The 23,474-nt window shown below is 37.3% G+C and overlaps 1 protein-coding gene across 5 annotated transcripts in view; it reads right to left on the bottom strand.

The window, feature by feature from the left end:
- Nucleotides 1–368: 368 nt before the first annotated feature.
- The window catches only part of LOC149823129 (pre-mRNA-processing protein 40A-like), a 41,899-nt gene continuing 18,793 nt past the window's right edge, over nt 369–23,474 (bottom strand). For 4 of the 5 annotated variants that reach the window (XM_090018663.1, XM_090018662.1, XM_090018659.1 and 1 more), the window contains 18 exons: nt 23,069–23,170; nt 22,907–22,975; nt 22,749–22,826; nt 22,490–22,576; nt 22,329–22,363; nt 21,808–21,913; nt 20,014–20,094; nt 19,825–19,917; nt 19,630–19,683; nt 18,742–18,858; nt 18,306–18,404; nt 13,420–13,467; nt 13,255–13,347; nt 1,996–2,103; nt 1,777–1,841; nt 1,591–1,693; nt 830–1,120; nt 369–756 (listed from right to left, as the gene is read on the bottom strand). In XM_090018663.1, the coding sequence (XP_089874789.1) occupies nt 619–756; nt 830–1,120; nt 1,591–1,693; nt 1,777–1,841; nt 1,996–2,103; nt 13,255–13,347; nt 13,420–13,467; nt 18,306–18,404; nt 18,742–18,858; nt 19,630–19,683; nt 19,825–19,917; nt 20,014–20,094; nt 21,808–21,913; nt 22,329–22,363; nt 22,490–22,576; nt 22,749–22,826; nt 22,907–22,975; nt 23,069–23,170 (1,767 nt within the window). In that variant the 3' untranslated portion in view covers nt 369–618. The remainder of the gene's footprint in view (nt 757–829; nt 1,121–1,590; nt 1,694–1,776; nt 1,842–1,995; nt 2,104–13,254; nt 13,348–13,419; nt 13,468–18,305; nt 18,405–18,741; nt 18,859–19,629; nt 19,684–19,824; nt 19,918–20,013; nt 20,095–21,807; nt 21,914–22,328; nt 22,364–22,489; nt 22,577–22,748; nt 22,827–22,906; nt 22,976–23,068; nt 23,171–23,474) is intronic. The other variant, XM_090018660.1, reaches the window with a different exon arrangement.

Raw genomic sequence — 23,474 nt, 5'->3', positions numbered from 1 at the left:
AAAACCCTGCTTGATAAGTTGTAGGCTTTTTTGTTTTTATTGAGAACATGTGGAAAATCTTGGCACATAAACAATTAAAATAATCAAGAAAAATAATAATACATGAAAATTTGTTAAATACTAAACACTGAAAAAACATAAAAGATTAATTCAAAAATCTCACAAAATATTAGGATTTTCAAAATCTCTATAATTTGAGACATTAGAGCTGATCAAAACAAGACAAACATCAAACAGAGTCGTCCAAATGTAGGTCGGTTTATGAGTACAAAGTTAACGTATACGATATCAAATTATTCATCAATTATGAACTCATGGTTATCCCCAACTAATGTGCTTCTAAAACCTGAGGCTGCGATACACCTATAACGAATTCAACTTTCGTGATTTTATCATAATTACAAAAAACAAGTCATACATGACCCAGAACATTTTGTTAGTTCATGGGGCAATGATCAATTGTGACATTATATTAGATGATAACGCTACCAAGTTAACCAAAGATTGCAACAAATGCTTGAAATTTATCACAATTAGTGAAGAAGAAAAGCATCATAGAACGAGTTCTGAACATGAACAGTTCATATTAACAAAAGGTAGCTCTCTCAAGAATAGGGATCAATTAATTTCACCATCTTCTCCAAGTTCCCCATCCTCAAGCTCCTCATATGCACTGTTCCTACGCGTTCCATCTCGATCTCGCTTATGCCTCTTGTGCCTGCTCTCACTATCTGAGTCTGTTTCGTACATATGCTGCTAAAATGCAACAATCAGCATGACAAATGAAGCATACGAGTTCATAATAATAGCAATCAGGAAGTGTATGCACCTTTCTTGACTTCTTCCGATCACCAGAATGCCTCCTGGATTTTCTGGATTCCTCATTTTCCTTCTTATCAGAAGTCACATCATCAGTTGCACTTTGGTGTCGCTTTCGGTGTCTCCTGTCCTTCCTATCCTCTCTTAGACTGTAGTTAGTCATATCAGCACTTTCATCTTCCATCTCATCTCTTCTAGGTCGTTCTTTTACCTTCTCCTTTTCACGTTCTCTCTCTTTTTCTTTTCTATCCTTCTCCTTCCTCTTCTGTTTCTCTTTCTCTTCCTTCTCTTTCTTCTTTACCTGCATATACAATTTATAGAATGCAGATAACAAAAAGATGAGATATTCTATGCACATACACGCAAATTCTTTACATAGGAATTCTACATTCAATGGCGCAGCCAGTGTCCACTAGGCAAACGCTTTCTTCATTTGACATGGGCAAATAACTAACAAAACATCCTAGCATAATATTTCAAAACAGGTAGCCAACTCAGTCGTAGTGATACGGGGTAGTCAATGATACAACTGAAGACCCAATCAACACAGACTTCTAGAATCAGAAAAAAATTAACTTTGGGTCAGGTCAACTAAGATCAAGTCAGTTGCAAGTTTTGATCTAAAATTTTCCCCAAATCATGCTTCATTTTCTGCCAATCAAATATCCACCAGATCGACACAAGACCATTGCCCTCAGTCACATTAAGCAGTCTTATATTGTGTTTGGTCTCCACCAAGAGGAAGAATAGTTGAACAGTAAAGAATGATACCTTTTCTTCTTCTCGTTTCCGCTCTTTCTCTTTAGCCTTTTCTAACAAATGAGCTACATATTCCTCAAAAATCTCCCTTCTGAAACTATCATCACTAATGGCCCTGCGCATAAGAAATCCCAAAAATTGATACAAAAAAGAGAAACATAACAAGTTCTGAAATTTTCATATTTACAATTATAATACCTGAACTGTTGGCTATCTTCCAAGAGCGACTTACACTCCTCCCAGTTAGATGATGCTGTTATTTCCTTTTGAAGAGATAACAACCAAGCTATGTATTAAACCACAAGCACCAAATATCCAGCGTATTGCCTAAAGATATCCATAGGTTGACCACTACACACCCTCTAGGTTAGTTACACATTTGCATCCACTTTTAAATTCACTTTTTAGTTGTTTTACCTTAACAGAATGCAGTAGATCAGTGAAGTCATCAGCTAATTTTTGCCGCTTCTGGGCTTCTTTCTCATCTTTCTCCTTCAGTCTTTCCATCACCTCATCAAATACAATCTGTAAATATTACAGAAAGTATTTTAATCCAAGTCCTTGACAACCAGTCACAGAAATGGATTCAACAATCATCGCACTAAACAAAAGTACAGAACCTGATTGAAATATCAGAAAATTTTAAATTCATGGATCATGTCAAAAAATTAATAGGGTCCTCATCATACTGCACAAATAATGACCTTGTTTACACACACGTCTTGTGTCTGTTCAGTCAAGCACTTGCCTACACTCTGAATAAGCAAAGCGGGTTGCTCAACTTGCACAGAAGGACTCGTGAAAGTTGGGAGAGCACTGCTGAGCAATCAGACGAAACCTGCGTCCCAAGATTATACAGGAAAAATAAACAAAAAAGAGGACACGTCCATAATCAAAAGGTTTTATTGTGCACACGGGTTGCTCAACTTACACAGAGGGAGGACTCATGAAAGTTGGGAAAGCACTGACTATACAGGGAAAAGAAAAACAAAAAGAGGACAAGTCCATAATCAAAAAGTTTTATTGTGCACATATAGTGACAAAGAGCTAAAAGCGACTAGTATTTTGATAAAAAAACATCAGATAATTCTGTGCTCATGTGATCAATGAAGTGAAGCACTTCTCTCTCACATAGCTCAACAGATGTGGGAACAATTAAAACGAAAAAGAGGTAAGGCAGGCCAAAGGATGAAGCCCACCTAACTGGTCAATTTCTTGAAGTATCTAAATAGATGAGACAACAGTTAATGGAAATTTTAAAAAAAAATTGCAAAACAGATGGTATGATGATAATGATGTTTAGAAAAATGTACAAAATGAGGATGACGTACTGCAGTTAAATCCAAAAGTGATAAACTGAGACCAACAGGGAACTGTGACTATCAACTTTTTATTTTTATGGTAATTTTCAATCAGCAGCCAAGTCTGTACAATAATTTAAAAATGAACCTATATTTCAGAAAAATTAGAAAATGCACTTAAGTATTTGTAATGGTTAAGAAACAAGGTTAGATACCATCAAAATTCACAAATTCTCAATTATGCCCTTCAAAATTTTATCAAACCTTTTTTCTCTCAATCAAAACTTTATTTGTCACTAAAGAAGAACAGAGAAAAGGATGAGAGACACTCAAAGAGAAAACTTCGGTAATTCTAAAACGAGAGGTTACAACACTATATGAGAGACGAGCCCTCTAGTACAATAAAAAAAGTTTGACTCAACAACTAACTAAAGTAAGAGTAAAAGAATACCCCTCTATGTCACACGGACTCTTCTAACAGGGCACCGCACCCGCGTCGCACCCGCACCCAGGCGGGTGCGACACTTGGACACAACTTCCTTTGTGTTAGGTGAAGTCAACCACACTTAGGTCCATTTCTATCCAAAAGTAGATTCAGTTAACCCTAATCAAGTCTATTTTTATCTTATATATATATATATATATATATACTCCCCACACCCAAGTTTTTTTAAAGTCCCGCATCCGCACCTGTACCTGCACCTATGTGACATAGATCCCTATAAATAATGATATATACAAATACAAAGGGGTAGCACAACAAAAGGGGAAAACACATTACATCCTATGGTGCCCGAAGACTCCATTTGCCCTCCGTACCCGTGTCGACACACATATCCCCATGCCGACACGTATCAACACCTGGACATGCCATTTTACCCTCCGTACATACAAGTTTGTATTTAACTTATAATTTATAATTACATTTTGAGTTTATAACTTTATATTTTCAGTATATAATATATAATTTAGATATAGCATATATATTTAGATTATATTCAGTTTACTTTGAATTTATTTTACATTTATGTGATATATATATATATAGCCATGTCCGCGTACCCACATTTTTTGGAATTTCCATGTCGTACCCTCTGTACCCTCACCCGTACCCAAGTGACATAGATTACATCTCAACACTCACCCTCCAACTTGAGATGATGATAAGGGAATCATTCCAAGTTTAGAGAGAAATGTTCTACAGTATGATAGAGAACGATTTTTTGTGAACACATCAACAATTTTCTCTTTAGACCCCAAGTGCATAAGAGAGATGATTTCATCTTCATAAGCATGCCTTGTAAAGTGACAATCAATCTCAATATCCTTATTTCTCTCATGAAACTCAAGATTCTTGGCAATGTGAGTTGCACTCATATTATCACAACATAAAGGGGCCTCTCTCATGTTAGGATAGTTGTATTCTTTATTCAATTTCATGAGACGTGTACAAAGGTAATTTTGTAATGATTTATATTCTAACCCCTTATTATCATGAGGCACAATATTGTAATATTTTTTTCTTGTGTTTTAATCAAGATTTTCAGTCTAAGAAGCGGGAGCGAGAATCGATATGGGAAGCAGAAGCATGAAGCAAGGCACTCCTAAAAATTTATGAAGCGTGAAACACGAAACGAATTTCAAGCAAACTAGGAATTGTATCGAATGCGACATGAGAATCGAACCGAAAATGAAAAGGGAATCGAAGGAAAACGAAAAGGAAGCAAATAGGGATTTGTATAAGGAAAAATGTAAATATAATTATATTTTTCCTAATTAACCAAAATATAAAATTTATATTATCATTGACAAATTAAAGCATGAAAAATAACAAACATTATAATCTATCAATCTCAAAACTCAAAAGTCGATTGTCTCGGCATCGAGGCAGGTCATATCATTAGAATGAGTACAGGTGGTGAAAATGGCCAACCAAAACAGGCACGCTTCTTGATTTTATCGCGTGTTGTAATGAACACATGTCTAAATGGTCATGAAGCATTGTTCCCTTGGTGGCATATAGCAATTGGTGGCTTTCATGGGGTCATAATCATTTAATTTGACCAATATTACAAAGCTTGTTCTCTGGAAAATCTCAGCAAGGGAAAATCTGGTGATAAAATTTAAAAAATTTGTTCTCTGAAAATTTTGGGAAAATTTTGGCATGTATTATCAATTAAAATATAAACACATAAACATGAATAAAAATAAAAAGATAACATATGAAAGTATTTTTGTCACATTAAAATGCAATATTCTAAAATTAGATATTTGAAGCTGTAGTATTTTTATGTGGATTATATCTGATTTTGTAAAAATCATGATAAAATCAGGATATTTTCAAAATATCACCAATACTTGTGTATCATGTTGGCCTACTCTGTAAACAAATGATTTTGGTTACCATCCTAATGTTCATATTGATGTAACTTGAATTGCTTTTTTGAAGGTGAAACAGGATCAGGAGGCAACTGAGACCTAGGAGACTTTGCATTTTATCTGTTATCTTTTTTTTCTAACTGCATTATAATTAAACTCTTTCCTTTTTTTGCCTGTTTTCTTTTCTGTTTACAACAGAAAATGAAACAAAGAGAGAAACAGAGAGCAAAACAAAACAGAAAAAATGGTCGGAAATATTAAAAACAGATACATTTTTAAATTAACACATGTCAGTTTGGTTCGCAATTTAAAATACCTAAAAAATGGCATTGTTTGTATGTTTTCTTTCTTTTTTGTTTACAAACAATTAAGTAATTAATCCTAAGCACATTTTCCTATTATTTGTTCCTTTCCTGCAGAAAATTAGACCAGCAGAAAACAAAATGCAAAAGCAGTAAAACATAAAAGAAAAGTAAAGCAAAGCAAAGCAAGACATTAAGGCAGAAAAAGCAGAACTGAAAAACAGAAAGAAGTGCGGAGCAGAAGAAGAAGAAGTGCAGGGAGAGGAAGAAGAAGAAAAAGTGCAGGGCAGGGAAGAAAAGAATAAGAAGATGTGCAAGGCAGGGAAGAAAAGAAGTGCTGTGACAGCAGCGCAAGAGAGAGAGAGAGAGAGACTTGTGAGAAAATCCATACACAAATGTTGCCGAAATGATGCTGGAAAATGGAGTTTCGCATAAACCCTAGGGTGGCTCTCTAGTCTCACCCAATTCCTCTCAAATCGAAAGAGACAACGCCCCCTTGGTTTTTTACCGGATTATAATTTTATAACAAAAAACCCTTTTGTCCTTTAAAAAATGTTCTAACTTTAGCTCTTTTCCTTTGTTTTTGTAAAAGTGAAAATTTAACAAGGACAAAAATAGAAAAACTAAACCCATAGGGAATGAATCGTGTTTCCCAATATAAGGGAACGTGATTTCCAAAATAGGGAAATTTATGAGGATCCTACCAGGTAACGGAGTGTAGTAGGCATGCTTCAATATCTCACTTTTACCCATCCTATTATACTTTATGTAGTAAATCAGGTCACCCAATTTATGCATGAACATCATGTATTTGAAAGGAATGATTGGAGATGGGTTGGTATATATACAAAGGTCTCAAAATGAAGATGTGCTTTTTGTTATGGCATTTTTTTATGCAGATTGGGCAGAGGATCCTGATGAGAAGATCAGATTTAGGTCATTGTGTAAATGTTGGCAGAAGTATAGTATCCTAGAGCAACATAAAACAAAAGGTTGTAGTTAGATCTAGCATAGAAGTTGAATATAGATCTATGCAGCTATATCAGAAGTGACATGAATTTATCATTGGTTGAGTGAAATCAAAGAAAGAATTTTGAGACCAGTTTTATACTGTGATAACCAAAGTGCAATCAAGTTTTCATTGAATCCAATATAGAATGGAAGGGGTGAAGCACATTGAAATAGACAAAAACTAGAGGATTTTGAACCGGAGGCGAGGTTTGTTGGGACCGAAGACCAAGTTGCTGATATTTTAACTAAAGGTCTCGCCAAGCAATGATACTAGTTCTTAAAATCCAAGTTGTCCATGGTCATAAACCATATACAACTTGAGGGAGGTTGTTTGAATAGCTAAATTCTTTACACTTTTCTGAGAAGTGAACAGAGGTACTTTTGTAATTATTTATATTGTTTGTAACCCCTTATTACCATGAGGGGTAATATTGTAATCTTTCTTGTGTTTTCATATAAATAGTGAGAATCTGAGGGGACGACCCATAATGGGAATCTGAGGGGACGACCCATAATGGGTATCGTCCTATTTTCAGCCCCAAATATTCCCCTTCATCTTTCTTTATCTCGTTCGATTAATCTTTGGGAACAACTACAACGATACCACAAATCTAAGACCATCTAATCCATATAAGTTCTGTTGTGACTTGAGTCATAGCTTTGTATTCTGCCTTGGCTGTCGACAGAGCCACTCTTTGTTGTTTCTTGCTCTTCCATGAAATCAGTAAGCTTCCAAGAAACACACAGAACCCAGACGTATATAGCCTATCGTGAGTGAGGCCCTACTTTACATGAAGTGGATGAAGAGAAAAACATCCCATACTGCATAGTTTCTCTGATATACCTGATTATTTTGAGCATTGTAGCAGGAGGTATTGATCATGGTGAGCTAATAAATTGATTAACTGCATCAACAAGCCTCGATTTTGTCACTAATTCACTGGCATATTTATGTTGGGCTAGATAAATTCCTCTTCTTGACTATGCTACCTCAAGACCCAAGAAGTGCATTAGAGTCTCCAAATCCTTATCACATGTAATAATCATTTCATCCACATACAAAAAGGAGTATACATTTTCCTTGACTTGATGACGACATAAACAAGGTCAGATCATGATAACTCTGCTCATGACCCAGTGACTTGACTGTTGAACTGAACTTCTCAAACCATGCACTTGAAGCTCGTATGAAGCTGTATAATGCTCTCTTCAATTTACATACTCTTCCTTAAGGATCGGAATAACCTTGCGAAAGCACCATGCAAACTTCTTCATCTAAATCTCTATTCAAGAGAATTTTTCATGTTCAACTGCTACAAACTCCAAGAGTTAAAGCCGCCACAGTAAGAAAAGTTCTAATGAATATGTGCCACAGGAGCAAATGTTTCAGCATAGTCTATCCCATATTGTTGACTATAACCCTTGACTACCAATTTGATTGTGTATCTTGGAATTGTACCATTTGCCTTAGTCTTGAATTTGTAGACCCATTTGCACCCTACTACATTCTTCTCCAGTGGTAATTTCACAAGCTTCCAAGTTTGTGTTCTTTCAAAGACACTTAACTCTTCAGCCATTGCCTTTTGTCATTCTTCAAACTGCCTCTCTACATAAGAATTAAGCTCAACATAGAAATGGATTGAGGCAAAAAATGCATAAGGATTTAGAGAGAATGACTGATATGATACAAATCGAGTGGGAGGAACAAAAGCACGAGTTATGAAAAACCAAGGAGAATAAAGGGTAGCTTGAACAACAACAACAACAACTACGCCTTCATCCCAAAATAATTGGGGTCGGCGATATGAACCAAATAAGAAAATCATTCTGGGTCTTCCACATGAATCCTTTTCCTCCAATCATTTCTATCCAAAGTCACGTCGTCGGTGAGGTTCAAAGCATTCATATCCTTTCCTATCATTTCCATCCAAGTCTTCTTAGGCCTACCCCAACCTCTTTTAACTAATATATTTTACCATTTTTCCATCCTTCTAACTGGAGCATCATTAGGCCTTCGGCGAATATGTCCAAACCACCGTAAACGATTCTTTCTCATCTTATTTTCAATGGATGCAACGCCTACCTTCTTACGTATCTCCTCGTTTCGAAACTTATCTTTTATTGTATTTTCACACATCCATCGAAGCATACGCATCTCAGCTACACTCATTTTTTGAATATGATGTCTCTTGGCAGCCTAACATTCCGTACCATATAGTAAAGCGGGCCTAATTGTCGTCCTATAAAACTTTTCCTTCAACTGCAATGGCATTCTACGATCGCACAACACTCCAGTTGCACTTTTCCATTTCATCCACCCAACCTTTATCCTATGATTTACATCTCCATCAATTTCTCCATCCTTTTGAATGATAGATCCCAAATATTTGAAACAGTCATCCACCGGTATTTCTTGCTCACCAAGCTTCACTACACTCCTGTCACTACTTTGTTGCTTACTAAATCGACATTCCATATATTCTGTCTTACTCTTACTCAACTTAAAACCTCTTGCTTCCAATGTCTGACTCCATAATTCTAACTTAGCATTAACCCCAGCTCTAGACTCATCAATCAAAACAATATCATCAACAAACAACATACACCACGGCACATTTTCTTGAATTGATCTCGTAAGCTCATCCAGAAGGAAGGAAAACAAAATTGGCCTCTAAGGGTTTAATCTCTTACTGCTCAATTCTTTCAAAAACGGGTATAGTCACAACTCCTTGCCTCCTTTCATAAGTTTGTTCAAATCTATCAAATGGCACTTGATTACCACTGAATATTAGTAACCTTGCTTTTTCTTGTCTCACGGTAAGACATCAAAAGAGATATACATTTCTCACTTTCTCTTTCACCACCATTATGCTCAAATTATGAAATATTCTCTAAGAACTCGACAGGATTGGAAGTCTAAATTTTCAGACAAACAGGATCATAAGATTTATATCCCTTTTGTCCATTAGAAAATCTCAAAAAACAGCATTTCACAAAGTAAGGAGAGAGCTTATCTCTATACTTCTCAGGCAACAATACAAAACATGTACAACAGAAAATCTTCAACATGTTATAAGTGGGTGTTACACCATATAACTTTTGATAAGGAGATATACCTTTTAACACTCCTTATGGCATAATACAATTAATATGATAAATTGCCATACAAGTAGCATCCAACCAATGAACTTTTGGCACATGACTTGCAAACAAAGAGTCCTAGTGGTTTCAAGTATATGTCTATTCATCCTTTTTGGAACACCATTTTGCTTAGATGTGTAAGGACATGACTTTTGATGAGCAATACCTCTTTCCTGCAAGAAGTTTTCAAACATATGCTAGTTGTTTCCAGTATGTGTCTATTCTTCATTTTTGCAACGCCATTTTTCTCGAGTGCATAAGGACATGACTTTTGATGAGCAATACCCCTTTTATGCAAGAAGTTTTCAAACATATGAGTAATATATTCTCCTACAATTTTGTTTGTTCAATTGGAAAACAGAAATGGGATTCATAGCAAGGGATGACATGACGAACTTGAGAGAGATACAAATTACTTCCTGGACAAGAAACTGGAGCAACATACCCTATCTTTAAAATGGGTCTAGAAGAACCATATGAGATGATAATAGAACCACTGTAGGGAAGACAATTGACCAGAATATATTCATGAGCAATCATATGGCATGATGCCCCTGAATCTATTAGCCAAGTAAAAGAACTATCAAAGTTAACTACAAAGGTAATACCAGAAGAATAAGGAGCAGAGGAGTGAATACAACAACTGATTGAGATAAGGTCTGCTGGATCTCCTGCTAAATATGCTTAAGAGCCTGTGTTGTCCACCTGACAAGGTCTGAGAGATGCCACTCACGATAGAAGGTGACTGAGCACTACCAACTGCCTAAACTCCCTTGGGTTTCACATCCTCTTTATTGGAGGAGGCTACAAAATCTCTTGCTTTCTTCTTCTTGAGAACTAACCACGCTCCTTGAAGTAGTGACATCTGATTGAGCGCATATCTCCTCTCCAACATCCAGACCAGATACCACTTCTACCTCCTACCCTGTGACCTTGCTGCCTAACAATGGCTAGAGCAGTCTCCTCAGCGAGTCGAATACCAAGAGACTTGTTCTTGGTTTCCTCTACCATCAACTCACCTAGAGTCTACTCAGTACGTAGAGCCATCAATAGATCTATGACCTGATGCTGCTCTTTAGCTTCAGCTTCAAGCTTTTTACATTTCACAAATTTCTAGCATTTTGCAGACTTCACATTAGGAAGCATGGGAGTGAGAGCATCCCAAAGTTGCTGAAATTTTGCAAAGTTCTGAATTGATTCACCCTTTTGTCTCAAGGATTTGAGATCTTGAGACAATTGATACCTGCTTGTTCATATGACCAATTAGATTGTTCATATACCTGCTTCAAGTATTCTCAACATCTTGCTCCCTCAAATTTCACTATATTTAGAGCAACATTTTGTTCTACTAAGCTCAACAACCACGATTTTACCTTATCCCATTTTTCAAATGCAGTTTGATAACCCACGTCATCGCTCTAGTTTTCTTTTAGACCCATCCAAGTATCCACCATATCCAAGCCCTTTCACCACTGTTCTCACATATTCTGCTCAATATGAGTAATTAGTCCCATCTAATAATATGAATAGTCTTTCTTCTCCGTACTCTCCACAAGCCCCTACTACAATATTAAGATGCCCTGTACAAAATTAACAGCAGCAAAACAAGAACACCACTTCCACTTTAGAACACAAGAAAGTGCAACTCAGCAATAATATGCTTCAGCACACTACACTACACTTCAGAACACTCCAAGAAACACACCATCAATGCATCGATATCAAGAAGATGAAGAACAGCTGCTATATCAATCAGATATGCTGTGCATAGACATGTAACAGAGTCAGCAATGCCTCAAGAACTACTACAGCATACGCAGCCAGTTGCTACCATATGTTTAAAATCAAGAGAGTGAGTTTATTGTTCACACCCAGCACAAACCAGTGAGCAATCAGATAAAGGAAAACACTGTCGTTCACACCCAATATCAACCAGAGAACAATCTGACCAAAACCACACAAAAATAAGGAAGTCGATGCCACTAATAGGCAATATTTACCTTACCGTCGATGCCACAAATCTTACCAAATATATCAAAAACTCTCACCAGACACTTGCATAACATTCTTATATAAAAACAACCTCCACACATTAATTTGCAGACATCAAAACCTATCTATCGAATCAGATTGAATGAAAGAAACAAAACTGGTCACACTTTACCACTATTTCCAGAAATTTTAAGAAAATTCATAACAAATCAGAAACTGCTCCAATCAACCCGATTCTTGATTCACAGAAATCAAGAACTGTTAAACCCCCACACAAATTAACCCAAATCTCATCAACTAAATTGACCTTGCTGATGTCAGCACTTTCAAGAGCAACGATGCATCTTCCAACGCGCACCTGAATGAAGCTTTCTCTAATTCCAGACTACGTCCTCAATCCTCTTTGGAAGGGAGATATGGGTCTGATACCATATCAGCCATTAAAGAAGCACAAGAGAGACAAGGATGAGAAGCAGTCAAAGAAAGACCTTCGTTGATTCTAAAATGAGAGGTTACAACGTTATATATGAGGGGTGTGCCTCTATTACACTAAAAGACAAAAAGATTTGACTCAACTAAAGTAAGAGTACAAGAATACCCCTATAAATAATCATATATATAAATACATAAGGGTAGCACAACAAAAAGGGTAAAACACATACTACATCTCAACAAACTTGACCTTCCTTCCTCTCCAAGTTGAAGTAGTTTGCTGTTGCCATGGGGATGATGATGACCAGTCTAGAAAGCAGAAGGTTCCACAATGTACCAGGGGTGACGAATGTAGAAATCAAGGAGAGAGGATAGCAAATTCAAATTATGAAAGAGAGTTTAAGACTCAAGCGACCTGTAAGTCAGGACCCCCCCCCCCACCGCTTCTTCCTCCTGCATTCCCCAGCAACCAACCATTCTAGCGAGAAATCCACCCTCCGGTGGCAAGCTCCAGAGAAAGTATGCTTTTTCTCCACCTCTATTCTTCCCATTTCTGTCTTTCTCTCTCATTCTTGCCCCATTCTCTCTCCCAAACGAGTTCAAGTCGTCTCTCTCTCTCTCTCACTCTACTGGAAACAGAGTTTTTTCCATGTAGGCTGACCCTTGAATTAGGGATTCCATCTAAAAAAATATAGTTTGATGAATTTTCTTTGTATTGCAGAAGTATTGTGTTGATTTTGGGGATGTGTGCAGATTTTGTGTTGGCCGACCCTTTTGGGGTTAGGGTTTGGTAATTTCGACTCAATCATGCTTAGATTTAGGGGGTGTTTTTGTTTAAATTATTAATTTGATGTGTATATGCATGTATTGATTTGCACAGCGTGGACAAGGACACATTTTTTTGGAATTGTTGTGTCGTACCCTCTGAACTCGTACCCATACCCGCACTCAGGTGACATAGTGTCTTAGTGTTCATTTTCTGACATGCTTACAAAAATTTGTTAAAAACACAAAAATTGCTAGACAACCCTCTTATCCAAGCCACATGAATATCTACATGAATCCTGAAACAGAAAGCCGATAATAAATATACTTCTATAAATGTAAACTACATTCACCTTTAAGTTTGTCTCTGATATTGGTGAAAGTTTTCCATCTTGCAAAATAGCAGCCTTGAAGCTTTCAAATGTCCAAGTTGATGTCATGGTAAACTGTTGAGAAACGCAGTTAGAAAATGATATTATTAACAGAATATTATCACTGAAAATAATAAGATGACTCACCTTTCCCGTCTTCAATGCATCTTTGAACCGCATCTTGTCTTCATGATACTGCAGTAAAATAAAGACACACTTCAATGATAAAACAAAATAACAGGACGCTGCAGCATTTGATAGATCATACCATAGTCACAGATATCGCCGATATTTTGAAAATATTGCAATATTAAAGCTGTAAAATGGGAAAACGATATTAAAGGTAAAATATCGCGACATTTTCAAAATATCATAAATTTATATATCGCGATATTATAGCTATTGCAACCCAGCAGCAGTTGGTTTTCTAAAACTGTTAGTGTAGGGGCATTTGTGGATTTTTTTAAAAAAGGGGATACATATGTCTTTACTGATTTTTTACTAGGTTAGTTTTGGTAATAAAATGTATAACTTTTTGGTTTAAGGTTACCTTTTAAAACTTTTAAGAAACGTAAGGGGATCTTTTGACCTTGACCCTGGATATTCTTGAGTTCTTGACAGGCTGCGTCAACAGGGAAAGAAAGAAGAGAAAGAGAGAAGGGAAGGAAGGAAAGAAAGAAAATAAGGAAAGGGAGGTGTGACTCCGTGGCTGCCCTGCGACAGGGGAAGAAAGAAGTAAGAGAAGGGAAGTAAGAAAAGAAAGGGGAAGAGAAGGAAGGAAGGAAAGAGGAAAGAAGAAGGGAAGAAAGAAAAGAAAGTAGGAAAGAAAAGGAAAGGGAGGTGTGACTCCGTGGCTGCCCTGCGACAGGGGAAGAAAGAAAGAAATAAGAGAAGGGAAGTAAGAAAAGAAAGGGGAAGAGAAGGAAGAAAAGAAGAAAAAAAAGAGGAAGGGAAAGAGGGCCGAGATAGTTTGCGTTATGAACTACACTGACCTCTGTGTTCCACATCATCCAACAAAAATATCCTGCCTTTAAATACCTTTACATAGTTTCAATGTGTAACCTGCTCAACCAGTCCATTTTTCAATGTAAAAGTTCTTTTCATGCTAAAACAAATAAATGCATGTAAAACAAATCAATTTTCATGCTTCTGCAACTACCCCACATAATTTTGATTTTCCTTCATGCCTACAAGTAATAAGCTAAAGAAATGAAAGGGACACAGCATCCAAATTCTAACATTCTGGCCATCATTAGCATGTTGTGATTCAACCAGGCCATGGTCCCCACACTTCTAATATGCCTCCATCCAAATAATGAAACACTTGCGGATGAAAACAAATTATGAAAAAGCTCTCTTAGCAATAAATGATATTTTATAGAAATCCCTTCTTACCCTGCATCTAGCCGTCACATATCGTGTACACCTATTTTATAATTCCTCGTACTTGCCAGCAATTCTTAGACCTCTTTATTTCTTGTTGCACAAGAAGCTGCCTCAACTCATAGTGGGTTTTCATCAGAGTTGTCAGTCGAGGAAGCGGGAGCGGGAAGCGATACGGGAAGCAGGAAGCAAGGCACTTCTAAAATTTTAGGAAGCGGGAATCGTGGGACGACTTAGGAGCGAACCGGGAAGCGTATCAGAAGCGACCTCGGAAGCGACCTAAGAAGCGAAGAAGAAAGCGACATAGGATTCGAATGAGAAGTGAAAGGGAAGCATGCATATTTTCATTAAGCCGCAGGTCTGAAGAAGGAACTTGTGTTAATGCAATTAATTGTGTACAGCAGCTCTTCTATATATCTTCCTAACACCAAAATGCATGCCAACATCCAAAAGTAATTCATTAGGAAAAAAGACAAAACTCCTTATAATTTATGCACGTATATTTTGTTGACAAACCTCCACCCACATACTAGGATATTTTAGACTAAAGGAATGGGGGTAACGAAGACATTAACACAACCAACATGATCCAAATTCCCTAGGCTACATTATTCCATAGTTAGACATTTCTCTTGGTTAATTGATTAAAACAAGATTGCAAGTGACACTGCAGACTCAACAAGATAATGAAGAGTGGAAAAAACACTGCACCTAAGCAAGCCCAATCTTAGCTCAACTGAGTACACACAATAGTGTGGGGTCGCCCAATTAACTAGTAACCCCCCAAATCCCCAATGCACTTCATATCTATTAACCATACTCACAAAAATATCTCGGGATTTTTTAAGTCACGCTATTTTAGCGCAAGGTCTCCAGAAACAAATACAATCCCCCCACAAAAAACGAGACATTTTGAACATATCATGGTTTTTGTTGCAATATCATTAACATGATATCTACATTTTTATATTTTAATGTTTTTATTGTGTTTTCTCATACATTTTCAAGTTTTAAATGTACATAGATCCCCCAAAAAAAAAAAATCTTCAACTTATTGCAATATTTTCGTTCACCGTCGAGAAAATACCAATAACGAGATTTATGACTTTGCTATTAACCAAGCGTCGCGGCGAGCAAAGTGACTCCCTGTGAACGATCGACACAGAAATTCTGCTTCGCTGATAAGAATCAATCGATGTCACCAAGACATCTTAAAAAATCTTGTATCTAACGCACAGTGACAGCATCGCCAACGTGTCGGCTGAAACCCAATCAAACCCATCGGTTTCTTTCCATTCATTTCCAACCAAACACGCATCGAGCTCGATCGAGACTCTGTAGCAAATCAAACAGCAACAACAGAGGGACGAGAAATGACAGAGGAGAGAGAATCGAGAAAAGAGAGCGTACCTGAACAGAGACATCGTCGGTGGCGGAGGTCGTCGGTCGTCGGACGTCGGTGGAGGAGGTCGTCGGACGTGAATAGCGGAGGAGGTCGTCCGCCGTCAATGGAGGAGGTCATCGATCGTCGGATGTCAATGGAGGAGGAGGTCGCCGGTGGCCGAAAACGAGAGAGAGAGAATCGGATGAAAAAAACAAAAACCCTAAGTTTCTTTTTTTATCTTTACGATTTTTTGAAAATGTCCATTTTGCCATTATTCAAAAACGATTTTCTTTAATTTTTTATTTTTCACGTGTTAATTTTTTTTTAAAAAGGGGCAAACTTGACATTTTAAAAAATGTGTCCCCCTTTAAAGGAGTACGCGTACCCCTTTAACGGGGGACGCGCTTCCCTTTAAAAGGGGACGTGTACCCCTTTATAGGGGGATGCGTACCCCTTTAAAGGGGGACGCGTACCCCTTTAAAGGGGGACGCGCTTCCTATATTTTTCATGCGCTTCCCCACGCGTTTCGGAAGTGTGTGTTTCGCGCTTCCGAAGCGCATCTTGGAGAAGTGTGCTTCCCCTAGTACATGCGTGTTTCCGGTAACTCTGGTTTTCATCTACCAACCAACCAAAACATTGCAACCTTAAATTGCAAAATAATACATCATCAAATGGACTACTTGATTGAGAAACCAAAATTTAAAATACTCACAGTATGTACCTCAAACTTGTTCATGTAATATTTTGCTTGACAGATTATCTTGCCTTTGCCTATTGTTTTCCCTACTGTTCTATCTTTTCTTGCCTTTTTCATGTGCTAAAATTTGCCTTTTCTGCATTAAATGGAATTGATATATATTGACTGCCGCTGTCAATCATGTCATTTTGCATGAGCATTAGGCCTACCAGTACAACCATCTGCATTTTGTAGACCAAGGCCAACTCTCATCATCATTATCATCACATCACATCCAAAATATCATCTCACCCTTTGCAATAATCATTAGTAAGTCTTCTAACATCCATCACAAAATATCAACTGGACTCATGAGACCACTGCCCATAGCAACATTATAGGACATTCTACCCTTGCTTCTATTATTACAAATGTTTAACTTAGTCCTCCACATAATCAAATTTTACTCATTTCTACATCAACCTTCAAACTTGCAGCACCAGAAAACAAGTTTCATGTTTCTCTATTTTTTCCCTTACTGATAAAAACAGAGAACTAGGAAGATATTCCAAAAATTTTAAATTGTTCTTAAAAGATTCAGGTAGTAAATAATTAGAAACTCTACCATCACTACATGATCCGACAATACTATCTGGAATGAGATCTTCAAATGAAAAGTTAAAAACACCCCAAAAGAAATGAATGCAAATAGAATACGTGTCTGGTGTTCTCTGACTTCTCAAAAATGGATTTTTCCCATCCCACCATCCGTAAGGCTTCCAAACACTTTCTTTCTGACGTTTTTCAAGAGTGGCTGCTAATAGGTCAAAATTTTGAGTCCAAAACATCCCAATTACCCAATCAATGGCCTATAACCACAACCAAAAAACAACATCTACAATGGAAGGCATGCTTGGAGTAAAGGGTCGCAACACAATCACCTTTTCAGCATCTAGATTGTACCCATAAAAAGCTAGGTCAAGCAATAGCAGCTCCATTACACAAGCCGTGTTGACAAGATGGGGCATGAAAATAATATAAGTAACAGTAGACCTGAATTGCATGCATGATAGATGACAACACAGAGACAGAGAAAAGGGTAAAGAAAAAAGACACCATTGCTGCCAACAGAAAGATTTTCTAAATCAATTTCTCATGCAATATATGCCAGTGTATTTGGGATTAGAGGCATCAATCCTGTTAATGGCACAAGAGGATCAAGAGAGAAGATGGAGAGAGAGAGAGAGAGAACAAAGTAAGGCACAATGAAACCCTACTTCATTAAGTTAGAATAAAATGAGGGTTACAACAATGAAAAGGGGGTGTCGACTCCCATAGAGCCCACTACAAGACAAATTACAAAAGTAAAGTAGTGGGGTATATGCTAGTTTACAGTAATACCCCTATACTAGAATAATATGTACAAAATGATACAAAAAGAAAATAAAAGGGGTATTACACACAGCTGAACTAAGGCATTTTTAATGTTAAAGTACAGTATATTCCTAATTGCCACCAAAATACTTCTAATAAAGCAGCAGCTGAGTTGGATTTTTCTCTTACAAAGACAAATATGCATTCTATGTTCACCTGTTTTTCAAGATCCTCTGCAACATCTTCAAATAAATCCTTTGGTGTTGATCCTGAGGTATTTGACGCAACTGCCAAGTATGCAGGTAAATCTTTAACCTGCAAAACCAAGACTAGGTAAGCAGCACAATTAATACATTAAGAAAGCCAGAGAGAGAAACATATAGCATATCACTGGCCTATGTCACATGGGTGCGGGGGTGCGGCACTTTCAAAAAACTTGGGTGCGGGAGTGCGGCAAAAAAATATATATATATATAAAGTCCAAAAGTTGGACATAAATGACCCTGAGTGTGGTCAACGCACCCAGGGTCAGGTTGACCGCACCGGGTGCCGCACCCGCGTCACATCTCGTCGACGTAGGTGCAGCACCCAGTTGGCCGAGTCCCTGTGACATAGTTACTGGCATAAGCACATGAAATCATGAATAATGTACCTGCATACAATAGTCCCGCCAATGAGTTTTGACATTTAATATTCCAACAGATACATGTTCTTCCATTAACTTACGGAATTCATCACGATTCTTGCGCTCCGTTCGTCTGACTTGCTCCTGTGGCATTCACAAGGACTTGTCAAAATGATCCCTGAAAAGATGGGCCACAAATGGGACCTATGCAACACAGACTCTTCTAAAAGGTTAACGCAAGTACCCGCGTTCATGCGGGTGCAACACTTGGACACGGCTCCTGCAGTGTCAGGTGTGGTCAACCAGACCAGGGTCCATTTCTATCCAAAACTGGAAAGTTATAACCCTAACCAAGCCCAGTTTTATCTATAATATATACATAAATACCTATAAGTGTACCCACACATAGGGGTGTCAACAGATCGGGTTAGGACCCCCACCATAAGAGAAATCATATCCGGACCCGATAAGAACTACATGAACCAGACCCAGGCCATACCTGGTAAAATAATATTTTTTATCATTTTTACATTGAAAATTTGCAGGTCATAATCGAAACTCAGGTCGGGCCAGGGTCTAGTATAAAATTTCACAAACTAGACCCGGCTCCATGTATTAATCGGACCTTCGGGTCTGGATCCCGGGTCTTAATTGGGTTTTCTTATTTATCACCATACCCAGATCCTATAGGGTTTGGTACGGGTCGGATCTGGGTAAACCCGATCCGTTGACACCCTTACCCTCCCCCCCCCCCGCCCCACACACACACACACACATGATATATATATATATATATATATATATATATATATATATATATATATATACATATATATATATATACCCGCACTTGTGAAAAAGTGGCACTCAAACATATCATAATTACATAATTGAAAACAACATCAGCATCGACACCTTTTGTAATTTCCTCTGCTCTTCTTCTTCTTTTTCCAAGTCCCTTTTATACTCCTGCAGCAAGATGGAAGCCAAACTTAATTAAGAAAACAGACAATTAACTAATACAAACTAATACCACCGGAAAAAACTTTTAGTCCATCATTCTTTCCCGACATTTTGCATTAAATTAAAACAAATATAAGACGACATTACCTGAAAAACTTCCAGGCGGTCAATTTTTTCAAGACGTGAACATCTCTCATCATCTTCAAGACGATCTTGAACTTTTCGCCATTGGCTATTTGCCTTTACAGGTGATATATAATCATCAATCAGCAATCCCAAATACTAAAAGTTATCAATGGAAGTTCTTTCATGACAATATGGAGGAGTTTTCATTACCTTTATAAAGTCACAAGATTCTAAAAATGTTCTGTATTCCATGATGTTCCTCCTATGCTCCTCAAGAGCCTTAGCACGTTCCTGCTTCCAGAAAGAAAATTAATGAACCACAACAAACAACGAGAACTGTTTTTTCTTTGATATTTAAGAGCCACTAAGCAACTTTAACTATTTTAGCAAAGAAAACAATATTTTGTGAACCCATGATTGACATTCATAAATGCTCATTGAATTGGTAAAAATGGATATATTAAAAAAATCAGGCAGCTAGAGTTTAAAAAATTTGAACAAAAAGGATTTCTATCACAAAAATAGATCACTCATAGTTTTAGGATCATTTTGTACAGACTTTCAAATCAACAACTTCATTTACATTGATATTAAGAATCACCTTATGCATGTTGTCAGCAACAAAGATACCCTCCAATAGGATTAATCAGAAAAACATCAGGGCACCCACCAGTTGAAAAGTTAATTGGACATATTTAGTTGAACAGCTGGCCTCCTTGACATTATAATGTAGCAGAAGACATGTAAAAAGAGCGAGAAACATCAGCAGAACAGAGACACGACTCAATTAGGAAGTTGCAAGGGACAAATCATTTATAATTTGCTGGATTAAGATTGCTAAGAAAGGATTTTCCTTCAAAATTCAAGCATTTTCGTCCAGCAACATGTAACACAAAGCAGAATTAAGCCACCAGTTTCGCAAGCATGTCCATTTATGTACTTTAGGAGCAATTCGTCTTGCCAATAGAACCGCACAGAAATCCTCAATAAGTGGCAAATGGCCATATAATGCTCCAAAAATTGTGGTATGGGCAGCAAAAGGACAAAAAAATCCAAAAGAATTACACGGTTTGCCTCACAAAGGATGTAGCAGCTTGCCACCACCATACCATTAGAGTCTATACTCTATAGTATGTTTGCAATTGTGAGAATTATGACTTTGGTGATATGGGTTGATGCAACAATGTGGGATAAGATTTGCTAGCAATTATAAACAGCTGTAGATGACCCAAAACAGTTCAATCACGCCTATACACAATCTCAAGAATTCCCAAGCAACCATATCTCAACTAACATCAGGGAGCTGATCCTGCTTCAACGAAATCATAGGTCCATCTATCTTCGGAACACTATTTTAGTGCCAGATAATAAGCCCTATGGCCATAAAGAATTTCATGTGAAATATGTAGGGTTCAATATTATAAGAATGAAAGGAAGCATGGACAATGAGCCAGAGACATGCAACCAACAACTGAGTTATGGTAAATAGAATAACCTCACAAATGCTGAGAGTTTGGGCTTCCGGTTCTGTTCCGACTCAAATGGGTGTAACAGAAGAAGTTATGGAACAAATAAAAACATCCATGATGCACTGCAAAACATTTCATTGCAAGGCACAAACTTGTTTAGGATCTGAAAGCCCAGAAATTTCTGTTCCTCTAACCACAATTAATGTAAAAAATAACAACACCAATAACTATGCACAATTCACTAACTTAATTAGCCCAAGGCCACGGTTCAGTAGGATCTATGTTGATGAGCACACCACATACTCACCGTGAAAAGAAATAATAACCTAAGTGCATGTGATATAAACATAAGTAAACCACTAGAGATGCATTCAAGAATCAACAAGTGCAGCTTGTCCAACACAGGTAATTGAATGAGTGGTTATTAAAGTGTAAACTTCAGGCCTGTTCATTGGTTAAATACGACAGTTAGGATACAAAATGGACATGACACAAAAAAGAAAAGGTTCACATATAAATAGTGTAAGAGCTCAACCTTCTTCGCGAGTTCAATAATATAACCCTCATAAAGATCTTCACGCTCTCTAGCACGTTCAACAGCATGAAACCTTTCATCGTCCTCAAACATGGTGACAGCTTTACTGATACATAGACATGCCAAATTAGCCTAAACACAAAAGAAGATCCGCAAATATACAATTCTCGCAACACATTAACTGAAACCTATTTTGCTGTAAGCATAAGTGCAAATGATCCTCTAATCAACATCATCCAAATATGCACCTAACGGAGTAGCCCAATCCAAACAAGGAAGGTAACTAAAACTAAATTTACTTAGCAATTTACACATGTAAAAAACAAGAAAAAGAATTTAAAAAAAAATTAAAAAGAAAGCATGCAACAGACAGGAAACATGATTTCGACAATTTGACTCAGCTGCAAAGAACAAAGTATTATGACCAAGTTGCCCGCTAAAGTTAGACAAAAATAACCTATCCAAAAAGAAACAAAACCAAAAGTAGATACACATTTATAAGATCAAAGGAAAAGGAGAACCTCCATCGAGTGGTTGAAGTAAGCTCCTTGTATTCCTGCATAAGAGAAAAAGGACAGAGAAAGAAACATAAATATGAAACTATAGAAAATGAGATACAGACAGCATGGGTGAAAAGAGAGAAAAGAAAAGGGCAATGGAAGTCTAAAGTAAATAAACTCACTTCTAGCATTTTTACAAAATCCTCCTTGGCTTTTTTCTGCTTGATGCGTTTTTCCTCAGCTTCCTGCTTTTTTCTTTGGCCCAGGTACTGTACCATCAAGAGCACAACATACTCAGAGAAGAATATAATAAAAACTTGACAGGATCCACATGGTTGTGTTGGTGTTGTATAAATAGAAAAACCATGAGAACTGAGATGGCAGGCTCAAACAACAAGTATGAACTAAGCATCTTTTTGCCATAAATATCAGCAGATATACCTCATTAAATGCTTGCTTCCTCTCACCAAGTGTTCTAAGAGCACCATACCTCTTGTCATTTATAATTACCCGCATGGCCTGAAGCTTGTTCTTTTTAGTTTTAAACCAATTATCACGAATGAAATAAACAACCAAAAAGATGTTGAATAAGACATTACCTGCTCCCAGGTCCAATCTGATTCAACATGTGCAGATTCCAAGAGCTCCTTAAATGCATTTTTTGCCTCCTGTTTTAAGGGGAAGGAAGGGGGCAACTAAATGTAAGCTCTGACTTTAAATGGTTAGAAATCCAAGCAACAAGAAGAAAATAAGAAAAATACCTGCTTAGTGGCATAAACCAATGGTTCTTCATCAACAGCCTTCTCCTCCGGCACAGGTGTCACATTGACCTTTCCAGTAAAGGGCATTCCCCTTTTAGCTTCCTGGACAAGCAAAGTGAACATCATAATCACAATGAACCATCTAAAGCCAAAATCCTTCAAACAAAAAGCAGCCGAATTCTGTTTTCGGCAGATTTGAGGATGCTTGATTTCTATTTGGAAGTTTAAGTTGTCTCTCACATGCCAAAAAAATTAAATAAACAAGCACAAGATTTAATGTCACAGAGAGAGAGAGAGAGAAGCACTCACTATGGCCTTTGCTCAAAGAAAAGGACACAAAATTTGTAAAGCTTCATTAAGAAAAAAATGCACAAAGATAGGGGTATTCTCAGCTACGTCACATAGG

This window comes from Nuphar pumila, chromosome 10 (genome assembly GCF_984573655.1).
Source record: "Nuphar pumila chromosome 10, dmNupPumi1.hap1.1, whole genome shotgun sequence".
NCBI classification, from domain to species: Eukaryota; Viridiplantae; Streptophyta; class Magnoliopsida; order Nymphaeales; family Nymphaeaceae; genus Nuphar; species Nuphar pumila.
The sequence above is the reverse complement of the archived record's forward strand: the minus strand, read 5'-3'. Positions and strand labels throughout refer to the sequence as shown.